Genomic DNA, 14194 nt, shown 5'->3' with positions numbered 1-14194 from the left:
GTCCTCATTTAAAATCTGCTAATTTGGCTTCCAATCTCGTAATGCGGGCTTGTGAGCCAACCTAAACATATCCTATGCAAGGGCTCCATAGTTCCCAATATTGGTTTTCAATTCATTAGAAAATATTAATTTTTAGCACCGATATAATTATATTTATTCACATAATGAACGTATCATAACTTTAGGGCATCATTACTTTCAACATTGTACCTGTGTACCTGAACTGGAAAATCTTGGAATATCGTCCGACTTATGATACTCCTAAAATTATATTTTCAGTTCCATTGGGTTCCAATTACCAAAGGTGATAGGTGATGTAGGTATGTATTCCCTAAAGGGAATTTCTTTTTGGGAATTTCATGCTCTAAGGGAACGAAACGCCGTTTGGTGAACCTTGATGTAATCCTTTTTTCAGATTATAAATAAAATTAAAGCTTTGTTTGAATTTGCATCCATCTAATTGCACAGCACTGGTAATTTCTTCATATAGGAACAACAAGTAGTGAGACAAGGAATCCCTTCCGCCGTACCAGTTCTTCAGTTCCATCAGCACCCAGGTCCTCCCTGTTTCCTTGGCGGCGACTCTGGCCTCTGGCGATGCCCCAGACGTGGACTTGGTGTTGAAATAGACGTACTTCGGAGTTACCTTCAGCTTGAGGCAACAGCTGTTAAAGTAGATATTAAGTTCTGCTACTTTGAACTTAACTGACAGTCTGAGATAAAGCTTCATTTTATGTGTCAAACTCACACTCGAAATTAAATCGGAACTTGAAGCTTGTACGTGGTGAAAGGTCTCCATATTATCAATAAAATACACTTTGTTACTTCCACAGTATATTTAAAAAATTTCTACCGGTTTCGGCAGGTGGCAGAATGGTGTAACAGCCGAAACCGGTCGGAATTAAAACAAATATATTGTGGAATTAACAGTGTCTTTTATTGGTAATGTTAATCTAATTGATAAAAAGGTTAATTCTTACCCATCTTAGTCTTAAATACGTAATTATGATAAAAATACCCAACGATTCTTCTTGTTTTATTTATCGGATCCTGTTCCTTTACATAATTAAAATGTGATTTTAAATAACGCGGTCGGTATGCAGCGCCACTTCGGCACCGTGGATCGAATCCGCATTTCCGAATGCCGAAACAATTGGCTGTCGAAAGCGTTTTAGCGAAGTTATCGTAGACACCGCGCGTAACTTTGATGTGAATGTGGAAGTTCGGGTGGTTCGGGCAGGAAATAAAAATAAATTTCACCTGCCCCCGGAAGAGTGCATCTAATGGCATTGGATATTGGATAAACTCAGTGCTGGCAATTTAAATTATCTTTTGTAGGGGATTTGATATAGTCCCCTTAAACGCTAGTTGGTAGTATCAAGATGACACAAAAGGTAAACATTTTGTCAAATTTTTGTTGTTTTGTGGACATGATACACTTTTAACCTCAGAATTTTTAAAATTAATCTTCCTGGTGTTTGATATGTCGCATGTCGGCTCCCGTGTTGATTCTATTCGTGTGCATTGTTTTAAACAGGCGGCGGTGGTACTGATTCTGGATCTTGGATATTCAGAATATTTCGCTCCTGAAGATGGAGAAAAATATCTGAAAACTGCTCGAAAATGTGCATCTGTATTAGTCCAAAGCAAGGTGATTGCTTGAAAGAGAATTAGAAACTTTCTTTAATTTAGAAATATATTGTAAGTTAATTGCTGTTCTTTTACCACCAGATATTTATGCAATCAAAAGATGATATAGGCTTGATTTTGATGGGATATAATGGCGGATCCTCAAAAGACATTCATGTGGCTGTTCATTTGGGCCCTCCTTCTTGGTATCTTGTCCGCCAGTTGAACTGTGATCATCCTAAATCTTCTAAATCTAATTGGATTGAAGCAGTTATAAAAGCTCTGAACGTCATCCGAAATAAGGGAGGGTATGTATACATTTAGATTCCTGATGATACGTGAAATTTTTGGTGAGTGCTAAATAATGTCATATTTTTCATTCCCTGTCAATTAACGAAGAAATGCTGTAGGGTCGTTCTTTTTTCTTAGCTGTACTTTAGTCAGTTTTAATTTGATATTTTTTCCTCCTTAGAAAATACTCCGAGAGAAAAATTGTTATCTTCAGCAGTAATCTGGGTATTGGATCCCCATATAAGATGCCGGAACATGATATTGAGGACCTAGTGGTGGAATTAATACTGATGTAAGTGCATCAGAATGTTTCATTTTTATTTGCCTTCCTCTATGAATTACTTTCAGATTCAGTTCAACCAATGACGTTGAATTCGATTTTCATTCTATTCCCAATCTACTTCTGTAAACTAAAGGTGATGACTGCCATGTCCCTACTCAATTCGATATGTAACAGCCACCCTTAACTCTTCCATGGCTGTGCGGGGTAACTCAGTTACCCCATATTATGTTAATGTAGTTTAATTTTTTATTTTGTCACTTCAATATTTTTTGTATTTGAGCAGAACCCATTTGTCGTTATTTAGGTGACGAATGAATTTTTTAAATGTTTAATTTGTTTTTTGAAAACTTCAAATTTTATATGTGGGTTAACTGATTGTGAGTTATCCCGCACAGCTGTTGGTGGGAAGTCATAAAATGTGAGACTTGTTGCCTGTGTGGACTAACTCAACCCAGCATTATTTCTTCAGTGAAATTTACATTCATTCCATAAAAATATAATTTATAATTTCCACAAATCATATTTTCAAACTTCACGCTATTGCCTTTATCATAAATGGATGTCAGTTCCTCACCACGGTATAGGTTAACGTCAACCTCTTCACCAATTTAGCTTTGTACATTTGGAGAAGTTGATTTCTACTATCAAGTTATCGTGCCTCACCTTTGTTGAAATTGACATTTGCATTGTTGTCTTCCATTTCTTATTACTGGATTTACATAATGTTTTTCTAATCCATTGAATTTTATTGAGACTCTTTGGGTAAAGAAACTTTTTTCTTGTTATAATGTATGGGGATAACATTTTTTTTAGATTAGTTCACATTTACTCCTAATGCCATTAAAGAGTGGGCATTATGAAAACTGTTAAAAAATTAGCTGATACAATATGTAAAGGAAACTCGAAAGAATTTTAGGGTCCTAGGAGAAGGCACATAACACCATGTTTCTCTGTATTATGTGCTTCCTGATTTTATGTTACCACCCGACATTATGGTCGACTTGTAACAATTTATGTAATAATAATAATAATGCCCTCGTCTGCAATCCCACAATGTAATTCTGTGAGTGTTAAGCCAAAAACTCACTTTCATAATGAAAAGAAGTCTCTAAAGAGTGGCTGAAGTGCGTAGCTTTTGGAAGAAAATGACGGATTTTGAAGTGATTGAAGAGGATTCAGAACCGAAGAGGAAACCGAGATAGTATTAGTCTTCGAAAATGAACTTCATATGTCTTCGCAGACTGCAATACATGTTTAAAAGAATAATATTCATTTTAGTGTGAGAGATGAGATGGCATGCAAAACAGCATCCCAACTAGATCAATGTGTTGCTGTATTTATTCTGGGACAAGAGGATAAAAAGGCTATGGTGCATTGTACTGGATGTAATAAAACAGCAGCTCTCATAGGGAGAGAAAAACTTGTTTGTTATTTTAATGCTGGGATAAAAGTTGACTGCAGTAAATTTTATTGCATTCTAACTTCAATAACACTAATATTCTACATGTTGTCACCTTCTGTACTTGTTTGGTCATAGCATGCTAGTCAATGTTTAGTTACAATAGCAAATTATGAAAGATTTCTGCCATTTCTCCCAAAATCACTGTAAAAACCAAAATGTTATGTAGAATCTATTTATAAATTAAGCAGAACAAGATATATATCTTTAAAGAAAGAGCCATGATGCTGAATTACTAGAAAGGCTAAAATAAAACGTATAATTTAAGAAGTATAAATGGGGTACCTGATATACCCCACACATTCATTTGTGTAAATTTTCAAGGCACAGTCACGGAAGGGTTAAAACATTTTCGTTGCAGAAAAATTCTCAGGGCAAAACAATCCTTACAGCAGCATCCTCACAAAAATCATGAGTTAATTGGAGAAATTTGTCAGGATTTCAAGTGGATTGTTAGTGGATTTTTTAATTCAAAATTTCGAGAGGATTTTTGTTGAAATACTTACTCCTGAAAACGAAATGACAGTGCTTATGTTGCATTTTGGATTAGTCTGTTATTAATAAAAGTCCGTGAAAGTGGTTTTATTTTTAGCTAAAATTCGTTTTAAAACCATGTGATTTTAGTGCTATAGAAAATCTTGGCGGTGTTATAGAAAATCTTGATACTGTTATTATAATGCTACAATTTTTCCACATTTATAGGCATTTTATTATTTTATGGTACACGTTTCATGAATACTTATACTTTTATTAAGCATTTTACTTAACATTTAACATAATTTTGGCTGTAAAAAATTTCTGACAAAACTAAATGAAGGAAATGGTTCAAGTATGTAGTCTTGGGGGATACGATCGGCAAACAGCAAATCCCCACTACCTTTCTTGTGTATACTTCAAGACCCATTCCAGAATTTTTGGATTCTCAAGTTTCTCTACACTAAATAAAGCCTTTAAAAATGCTTCAGTAGTAGCAACAACAAGCTCCTCCTCCTCTTTCTTTGACTGAGTGACTTTCTGTTTAAATGATAGCTGTCATTTTGTGGGTCCCCTTTCTTTTGCACATTTGTGTGTATCGCTGCTGATGTGCTTTAACAATGCGTCACATCTTTCAAATTCAAATCTTTTATCGCAAACTTTGCACAGTGATACTCTGTCTTTCACATAAAATTCTTCTGAGTGGAATTCACTTGCTCTAGTACGAGCGGTATCACTAGCTTTTGGCATTTTAACATTCCTTTTCTTCGTTTGATACTTAAAGCTGGAACCATGATAAAAAAAACAGTCCAACCGCTCACGATGGTGTTTTCAAACTGGGTAGCTATGGTATAACCATAGTACTGTATAACTTACGAATTGGCCGAAATGTTTCATGTCGTGGGTTCCCTTTTGATACCCCTCACCCAGGTGTTGAGGGAAGGTAGGACAGCTGCTAGATAAAACATAATCGCTTAGTTTCGATTACAGCTGTTGCCAATCGCTCGGGAAAGGCAGTGAAAGAAGCACGCATAACTAAAAATTATCGGATTCAAAGAAACTTGAAAAATTATTTCCCATTCATCAATCATGAAACATCTAGAATGAGACGCTTTCTCACCTGAAGAATCAGATATTAGATTTGGCCAATGTCGAAATGATTTTTTTTGCATTGAAGCTCATTGTCATTGGTGAGCCGAATATCCGACGATCCGGCCGCTAATAAGGAGAACCCCCTCTCCCCCTATCCTTTCTATTTCTTCCTTCCCTTCCTCCAACATCTAGCGCTTCGTGCTTTCATATAACCATACGTGTCTATGGATGTCTTTAAACGAATCGAATCGCGCAGTTGACTGCACGGCACCGTTGACGGCCACCGTGGTCACCACGGCGCCCATTTCAATCCGGCCCGCCGCGGCGGTGCGCCGTCTACGGCGTGAAATACAGGCAGTGCTACATTGAGGCCGCTTTCTGACGTAACGGCTTTTGCCGGCCGCCGTTCACGCACGACGCCGTGAAATTCAGGCCGCTTTCAGACAAGACGATTCCCTGCCACGCTCTGGGCCGTGCCGAGAACGGCGGCCCGTTCCCAGCCATCGGCGGCCGTGTTTCAGTCAAGAGAATTGTTAAATTAGTCCCAAACTCAAGGTTTTCCTGCGAAAAGTTATCCAATAACGCTGTCTAATGCGTCGCGATGAGTCACCGGAATTACTGCTCGGCATTGACGCGTGCCGGGCGCGTGAGCTTGTGTTTCCGCTCTTCCGCGGCGGCGTTAAAATTCTTTCAGCACCATTTAATTCATAATATCTAATTATTCAGGTGAGAAAGCGCCTCATTCTAAATATTACAAGAATGATACATGGGAATCGAAGAGAGAGGTTGTGATGAATTTAACGGCAAATTGTGGCGGAGATATCACTATAGTGCGCGATATTACGCGGATGCGTTATGCGAGAGACTAAACGAGCTAATTGACCTTGGAATCGTAATGAGGTAGAGCAAATGAACGTCGGCAGCGTTAAACAATGAAGGCTTAGGCTTTAATATTTTATGACTCATTAGATGTTATTTTTTCGCTAATTCACCGAAAATCACAAAAAAAAGCGGAATTTCGTTTTTATTTACCGATTTCGCGATGCCGCGTCTTGCGATTTTTGCGGACCTCTAGTTATTAATAATTAGATATACTATCTGGGATTGGAAGGCTAGGTATTTTTTCAATTGCTCATACCATACATTCCAAATACACCAGAACTGCAGGGACTGGGGAATACAAGAAGTAACCATTTGTATCAACCCTAGGTTTGACATAATTTTCTATGGGCTGGAAGTCCATAAATACCAACCAAGGTTAGGTTTATCTACTACACCTTTACCCTTCATAGTGACTCCTGTATTGCCCTCCGCTCAAAACAGACATACATTTATGTATATTAACATACCTACCTTTATATATTTTCTATAATGGTTGACAAACCACCACAGGTGATCCTTGACATTACATTATGTGATTCTTTAACCCTAGATCTAGTAAATTCTCTACTTATCTAGGCGCTCTGACGTTTTAGTAACTCTCCCACTGCAAGTGGTGCTTATCTCTTCCAAATGTTCCTCTTATAAGAGGAAAATACCTATACAAGAATTGCCATGAGAAAAAATTCCCCTGGACCGGGAATCGAACCACGGACCTTTGGCTTTCCGGGCCACTGCGCAGACCACTACGCTATCCAGGTTCTTTAATTCTCATGGCAATTATACCGAGGCTCATGGTACCAGGTGTTAGGAAGGAAAATACCTTCTTATAAGAGTAAAATTTCCTCTAATAAGAGGAAAATTCTTTCTCTTAAAAGAAAAACCTTCAGAGCTCCTTGATAAGATGATTGCTTATCAATAGCAATGTGGCCTTTGCATATGTTAGTGTTAGAATTGGTTGTCCTCTATAATATCATGTAACGGAATGAGGTTTTCCATTTAAAAATCAATACATATTTAATAAAAGTGTGCCTCTCAGTCTTTCTTCTGCTGCAAGGATAATCCACTTGGACTACCATTGAGAGACATTTCATGCTATTTACATCTTTGGGATTTATAATGAATATTATTTGTTAATAGATGTATCGACTATTTAGCATAATCTTTACATGCTAGAGAATTAAATTTTGGAGTTATATTTGATAAAATTGAATGAGAATTTTTTTCTTCTTGAATTGGGAAAGGAGAGGAATTTTCTTCCCTGAATCTACTTTTGCATCTTATTTAACTTATTTGTTTGTATATTTTTATTTTATATGTATTGCTGTCATGGATTAATAATGCAAAAATATCCTCCTTATAGCCACCCTAAAACTTCTAAAGAACCTGAATTTGATCCATTCCGTGCCAAAATTAAGGAGGCGAAGAATCTTGTGAAAAAGGTAAGTTTTGGTGCAAATTAACCTGTACATTTATTCTTGTTTTGTGGAATTAATGCATATTTATGTTTACTTATGTCAAATAGAGATATAATATGGGTATAAGCAGAGATGGGCAAAATTCTTGTCAAATGTATTTAAGATACAAAATACAAATTACTTTTAAAATCTGTATTTCAAATACAAATTACTTCTAAAAATTGTATTTTCAATACTAAATACAAATGTAATTTCAAAATACTCTATTAAAATACAAAATACATGCCTTCACCGAAGTTCTTACCTAATAAAAAATTAAACTCAATTCAAATATGAACTATTTTTAGAATGAGAGGATCAAACATTCTTACAACGTATTTATAGGAAACTGGCAATTAGACCATTATTCATGGCAAAATGTCTTAAATAAAATGGAGAAAAATGTCTCCTGGACCTTTTTGGAACAGCGTCAGACTTAACAAGTCCCCTCCACAAATTACTCAATACACCAGTGGCGCAGCAGCAAGGGGGTTTGGGGGTTAAACCCCCCCAGAGCTCTGAGAATTTTTTAAGTTTAATCCATTTTACTTAATTGGATTGATATTACTAACAGAATAGTGTAAGGATTAATAAAATATCCCTCAGAAAGAAGTAAAACTCACCATTTTGAACCATTAATCTTAAAATTCCGTAATTTATTAATCTCGCACCTACTGCTTATCTTGGTGGGTATTCCATACCCCCACACACCCTGGTATTAGTTGCACCTAAACCCCCCCACAGCCTTAATTCCTAGCTGCACCCCTGCAATGCACAACTACATTTCGCAAACTACTCCACACGCGACTACGTTTTGCATGTATACAATCGCCTGCGGGTGCTACAGAAGTAAATTAAGGGGCAATTTATTGTCCCATGGATGGCTGGCTAATACCGACTCATTTGGGATCCCTGCCATCTCATCGCACACTCTTTCTACTTATGCACAAAAACATTACATTTATTTTGATTTTGAATGTATTTTAAAAATACAAACTACTCTTTAGATGTATTTTCGTTACAAAATACTCTCAGAAAATGTATTTCCGATACAAATTACACACTACAAAAGTATCGAAAATACGTATTTCAAATACAAGTATGTATTTTCGATACTGCCCATCTCTGGGTATAAGTTCATATGTGTACAGGGGTGGATTAGAGTGATTGTTTTGGGGGAAGTGGTAATGATTTTCTGGGGTGCCTTGGTGGCATGCAATACCTATCAGTGATAATGTGTAAGAGGTCTATTATGTGCAGGCAAGAGGCTTATAGATATTCATCAATTATTTTTGTTCATTGTTTGTAAAGCTGGTGGAATAGATAAAAAACTTTAATTGGAGAGCCACCTTAACCCTTTCACTGCTGTGAACGTACTTTTTCTTCCTCCCTGCCTTGCACTCAGCACTCTGGTACGGTTCCTTGCATATTCTCTTGATCTAAGTTCTTGGTTTTATTTTTTAATCAATTGCTTCATTTTCATTAGCTTAATTGCTTAGTTATCACAAGCTGTTAATAATTATTGTTAGGTCATCATGTAAACTACCAGAAATAACACATTATGTTGTAAGTGATTGGATCCATAGCATCACTTAAGTTGCTGAACTATTTAGTATAAATTATTGTCAAAGTTAATTTATAGTTCTTAAAAATTGGAGAATTCAGGCTTATAATTCTATGCACGAGAAAAAATAGGAAAATTTCATATATCTATAACCCCTAAGTGTTTCTATTTCACTTTTAATGTGAAAAAATAATTTGTAATAGTTTTGTCATTCCACACATGTTTATTGAAGAACTACCCTGCGATCTAGGTCACGAAGAGATCTTAATGCACTTTTGACGTAGAAGTCATAATTTTGTATGCTTTTTCAAAGACCTGTGCATAAGTGGTGTTGTTTATTATTAAATATTTTGCTTGACTTCTTTTCCAAAATCTTCATTTTCAAAAGTGAAAAGTTTTTAGATTCGGTTTTAGAGAAATTGTCTCAGTACCAACTCTTTTTGGCTTAGGTTCCAAACCTGGTACTAAGATGAAGAACCAAACCAAAGCATCCCTACTAGAAATTTCCCTCTGCAATAATGCAATAGAAAGGTCTTTTCATCTGGGTCTAATTTTGTCTAAGTCACTTTTCTATGGATCCTTCTTCTCATTGATTTCAATCATGTGATTCCAAAACATTGGTCAAAGAATTTCAACAAAGTTGACGTTAATTTCAGCTCAAATAATTTTCATATGAAATTATATGTAGTAAAAATGGACTCAATTGTCACTTTTGCCATTTTCATATGTAAAGAAGCTTCATACCACATGTATTTCTCTTTATTTCAAGGTGAGGGGAACCAATATTAGTATTGAAGAAGCAGCTATGCAACTTCTATCCTTTCAAAAGAAGAGAGTGAAACCTCGGCCATGGAATGTTTGTCTTGATATTGGATCTAAAATATTAATTCCTGTCTCCGGATTCAAGAAGGTATGAAATATTGTACCCATATTTTATTTTGTTTGAATAGCTTCCCTGTTATTTTCAGATAATTGCCGTTTTAACCCTTATCCACTTGCCATATATTTTTGTCACACAACCACCTATCATGAGTCTGTCAGACCTCAAGAGTAAAATTATTCAATTTTATAAAATGTGCACAGAAAGAATTGGTTAGCGTTAATAGTCGGTTTTGGAGCATATTAAATAGGGTGGTTTCCTATTATTTTTTTATTGCCTAAATCGAAAGATTATTACTCCTGGAGTACGTATTTCACGCTTTTGGATTTTTAAATGACGATATCTATTTTTCGCGATTAAATGAAAAGTGAACATTTTCTAGCGCGCGAAAACGCGACGCGTAAGTATGAATGCCGGGGAATCTCTCCGTGTGACGTATTTCTGGTTCCCGCTGCCGCCCTGTGAGGTGACCTTGAGGCGAGTTGAGCGCTGATACGACGCAGGCTGCTAGCGGGTAGCTGAGTACCCTGCTGGCTGGTAGCGCTTGGCTTGAATAAGGATTATTAATACCTTATCTAATGAAGAAAACTTTCCGACCTTAGCCAGTTTTAATAAGTGATTATTAAGACATGTTTCCCTGAGCTCTGCGCCTCATGCATGCATTGGTAACCTCAGACGATGTATAACTCCTATCTTCTCGTATAGAAACTAGGTCCCTGTGACGTCACGTGGAGTGGCATCGCATGGGCGCCAATCTGGCCCTTTTCAAATGAGGATAAAAATGGACCATTGCAATTCGTCTAAACCAGTATTTCTAAAACGAAATAATTTGTATATTATGAATACAGTAATGGTGGGTAACGAATCGCATCAATGACTTTCGTTTTCTTTGATGAAGGAAACTATGTACCCTATTATGTATTAAAAACAAAGGAACATGAAAATAGATTTTATTTGTTATTTAATCTCTGATGAGTGTAAAACTCTTTATTTTAAGCTTACATATGCACATCTTTGAAAAATGAGATTGGAATAAATTATCATTTAGTATAGAAATTTCGTTGTAACTTTTTAAACCGTTCAACAATATGAACAATGAACCTAGAAAAAATTGAAATGAAATGAAAAAATAAAAAAAGCATTCAACTTAAAGTTTTTCACGGCAGCGAAAACAGCCTGTATGAGCATTCGAGGCAAATTGGTGCTTTGAATTTGAAACACGTGTATTATATTTTGTGGCTCTTACTATATGTGCAACTTGAACAATTTTTGCAAATGGCCAGCTTTTCTTCTCCATTATAGCTTTTTGGACCGGCTGATAGAGTGGTTGTGTCTTTATGGAGGATTCATAGTGTACCAATACAATATAAAAATAATAATTTAATACAGCATGAATTAGTGATTGACAACCTAAAATTTTGTCTCAGGAAATTAGAAGTGGGAAGTAAAGTTATTTTTCAAGTAAGGAGATGATTTAGTGACCATCACTGGCTGGATTTGAATATAATGCTGTGACAGTCAGGCTGGGGAATAGGCTTGGAGTCGGCGGCGCAGCTTGGACACGTTGGCGATACTGAGGCCTTGCTCAGACTATTCATAACTTAGACTTGGCATATTTTCCTTCCTAACTTTTGGTTGACTATCAGCACAGCTGGAAAGTATTTTTTGCTTGAGGCTCTCCCAGTGTTGGATTGCAGTTCTCTTCATGGTTTTCCGGTTAGTTGGGTCAAAGTTGTTCTCAAGATGATCTTTCATGGCTTATGCTGGCCAGCATACATATTCTACTTAAGACTACGTACATATTCAATTGCTGAATTTTGCCTCTTTTATAATCGTTGATAATTATTGATTACTTTCATGGAATTTTTTGGAATTCCAAAGAAAATACATGCATAACCTTTTAGTGAGTATACTCTATATTAAACAGTAACTTATTTAGCACAATCTTTCATCCATAGATGAATGAGAGTCAAGCTCTTAAATGGAAAAATAGCCTATCATCTGCTGCTCAGTCCATGATATTTCCCAGCAATGTTGCTGCTTCAACCAGTCAAACCTCAGAAGCAGCAAATTTTCAACCTGCTGTCTCAGAAATTGCTGAGTCACAACTGACAGTGGAAAACCTTCCTGAAAGTGACATTGGTGTAAGAAGGACACTGATTAATGTTCGATCTGATGGAAAAGAAGTGGAAAGGAGTGAATTGATAGAAGGTTATCATTTTGGCTCAGACATTGTGCCTTTTAGTGGTAAATATCTATTTTTCTTCATCTCTTTGTTATTTTTGTAAGTGTGTGCAATCTGGCTTTCAATTGCCTTTACCTAATTTGGCCCCTGAATGATGTGCTAGCCATTAAGCCCTGAATTAGGAATGTTCTGATGATTTTCATTGCCTTGACTGAAACCTAGCCTCCTATATGTATAATTCACAGAGAGTGATTTAATTGTTGCTACCAAACTGTCCTTCTGTTGGATGCATTGAATATTTCCCTCTTGAGAGTGTTTCAGTGTAGACCAATGATTTTTCCACTTTTAATTTATTTCAAATTTATGTCTTAGCTTTCCAACCATCTGATTTGAAGGCAAAATCAAGCTCCCATGCTGAATATGATACATATTAGACTGTTGTACGCATTTATATTTTTGCTCTGTTGATAAATTTGAAGGAAGTATCAATGCTTTAAAATTTATTTGGGAGTAGTTGTTACGTACTTCATGGTTCATCTAAAAATTCACCAGTCCTGAGAAAATGATGCCCTCTAGCTTTTTCTGGAAGTATGCATTTTCAGGGTGAAAAAATGGTAGGGACCTCTCGTGCATTGATCTTGGTAAGCCCTTTAAATGAGAAAAACATCTCAAAAGATTTTGTCTTCTACAGTTTCATGGGTAGCTCTGTAGGGTTCCAATATCCAGAGCCCTCAGGTTGGTAAAGAAGCTGGCCGTAGTAATATTCTTGTCTATTAAAATGCTAGAAATATAAGTTTGGAATCTTATCAGATCCAAAAATTAATATTCACAAAGAATAGGTACTTCAAATTGATATGATAAGATTCCAAACCTCTCCCGTATGTCCCTTGGCCAAGGAAGGATAATGCCTGCTCCATCACCCACCACGGAAAGTAGCGGAAGGCGTTCAAATTCATTGAAGGTGTATGACAAATATTGGAAATGATTATGAAAATCATAATAGATAATGACTGATTAATGCTAAGGACGAGTCGGTTCTTAAATTTTTCGGTTCTTGGTACCGGTCCGGTTTTCCCTCATTGGTTCTCCTTTTGATACTCAGTTCCAAAGATGAACTGTTATTATCTGAATCAATAGCAAATTTAAATTAGCAACCTCAAGAAATGATTGAAAATAATGTCACTAAAGATGTAAATTAGCAGGAAAACTCTATTAAAAAAACTTGAGATCGTCTCCATAATTTTATTTTCCAAGCAAAAAAGTTAAAATAACATGTTGTTAAAGAACGCATAATCGCCCAATATGTCACATTACATCAGGCAGCCACTGGTCTTTTCTCCAGGTTTTGATTTTAAAATTATCACTACACTAACCACTACAATGTGGCTATTGTTATTTTATTCCATTCAATTCTTAAATTTTAATGATGGTAACGCTACAGATAAATCAATATCCCACCTGTTAGAAGGATTAAGAATCGATGGAATTGTGATCAACAAGCGGGAATCGATTTGAAGGAATCGGAATCAGAATCGAAAATAGGTGGAATCGACTCATCCCTTATGGAAACTGATGGTAAGTTGAAAGAGTGGTGCTGTGTCGTGGACGGCAGCAGGCAAAAAGTCAGCTCGTTAGAAAGCGGCCACGGCTACGGAAATGTTACAAAGTTGGCGATAGCAACAAACTGACGAACCCTTAAATGCACGTGTTAGCGAGCAACTCTCACAAGAAAAATACATGGGCGCTTTCGATTGGAAAGTGATATATGCGTTTTTTAATCTTTTTTTCTTCACTTTTTGGCCTTGAATACGCTGTAGACCATTTCGTCTTTGGGTGCCAAATTCAAATCCTTGCCACCATTACAAGCCGTTTCCAAAGTACTGACTTCATGCAATCAGTTCTCGATCGGTTCCACAGGCTAAGAACCAGCAGTACCAAGCACCAGGTACCGGAACCAACCCATCTAATTAATACGCAATTATTATTATTCTTTTATATAAT

At 36.4% G+C, this 14194-nt stretch overlaps 1 protein-coding gene across 1 annotated transcript in view; it reads left to right on the top strand.

Moving 5' to 3' along the window:
- Positions 1 to 1165: 1165 nt before the first annotated feature.
- Positions 1166 to 14194, top strand: part of LOC124153700 (X-ray repair cross-complementing protein 5) — a 38989-nt gene continuing 25960 nt past the window's right edge. Inside the window, exons 1-7 of the mRNA XM_046527019.1 lie at positions 1166 to 1394; positions 1538 to 1651; positions 1732 to 1937; positions 2102 to 2212; positions 7471 to 7549; positions 9898 to 10038; positions 11967 to 12255. Of these exons, the coding sequence (XP_046382975.1) occupies positions 1383 to 1394; positions 1538 to 1651; positions 1732 to 1937; positions 2102 to 2212; positions 7471 to 7549; positions 9898 to 10038; positions 11967 to 12255 (952 nt within the window). The 5' untranslated portion in view covers positions 1166 to 1382. The remainder of the gene's footprint in view (positions 1395 to 1537; positions 1652 to 1731; positions 1938 to 2101; positions 2213 to 7470; positions 7550 to 9897; positions 10039 to 11966; positions 12256 to 14194) is intronic.

The sequence above is a fragment of the Ischnura elegans genome, chromosome 2, assembly GCF_921293095.1.
Source record: "Ischnura elegans chromosome 2, ioIscEleg1.1, whole genome shotgun sequence".
Taxonomy (NCBI): domain Eukaryota; kingdom Metazoa; phylum Arthropoda; class Insecta; order Odonata; family Coenagrionidae; genus Ischnura; species Ischnura elegans.
Note: the sequence above shows the minus strand (reverse complement) of the source record. Positions and strands in the feature narration are given on the sequence as shown.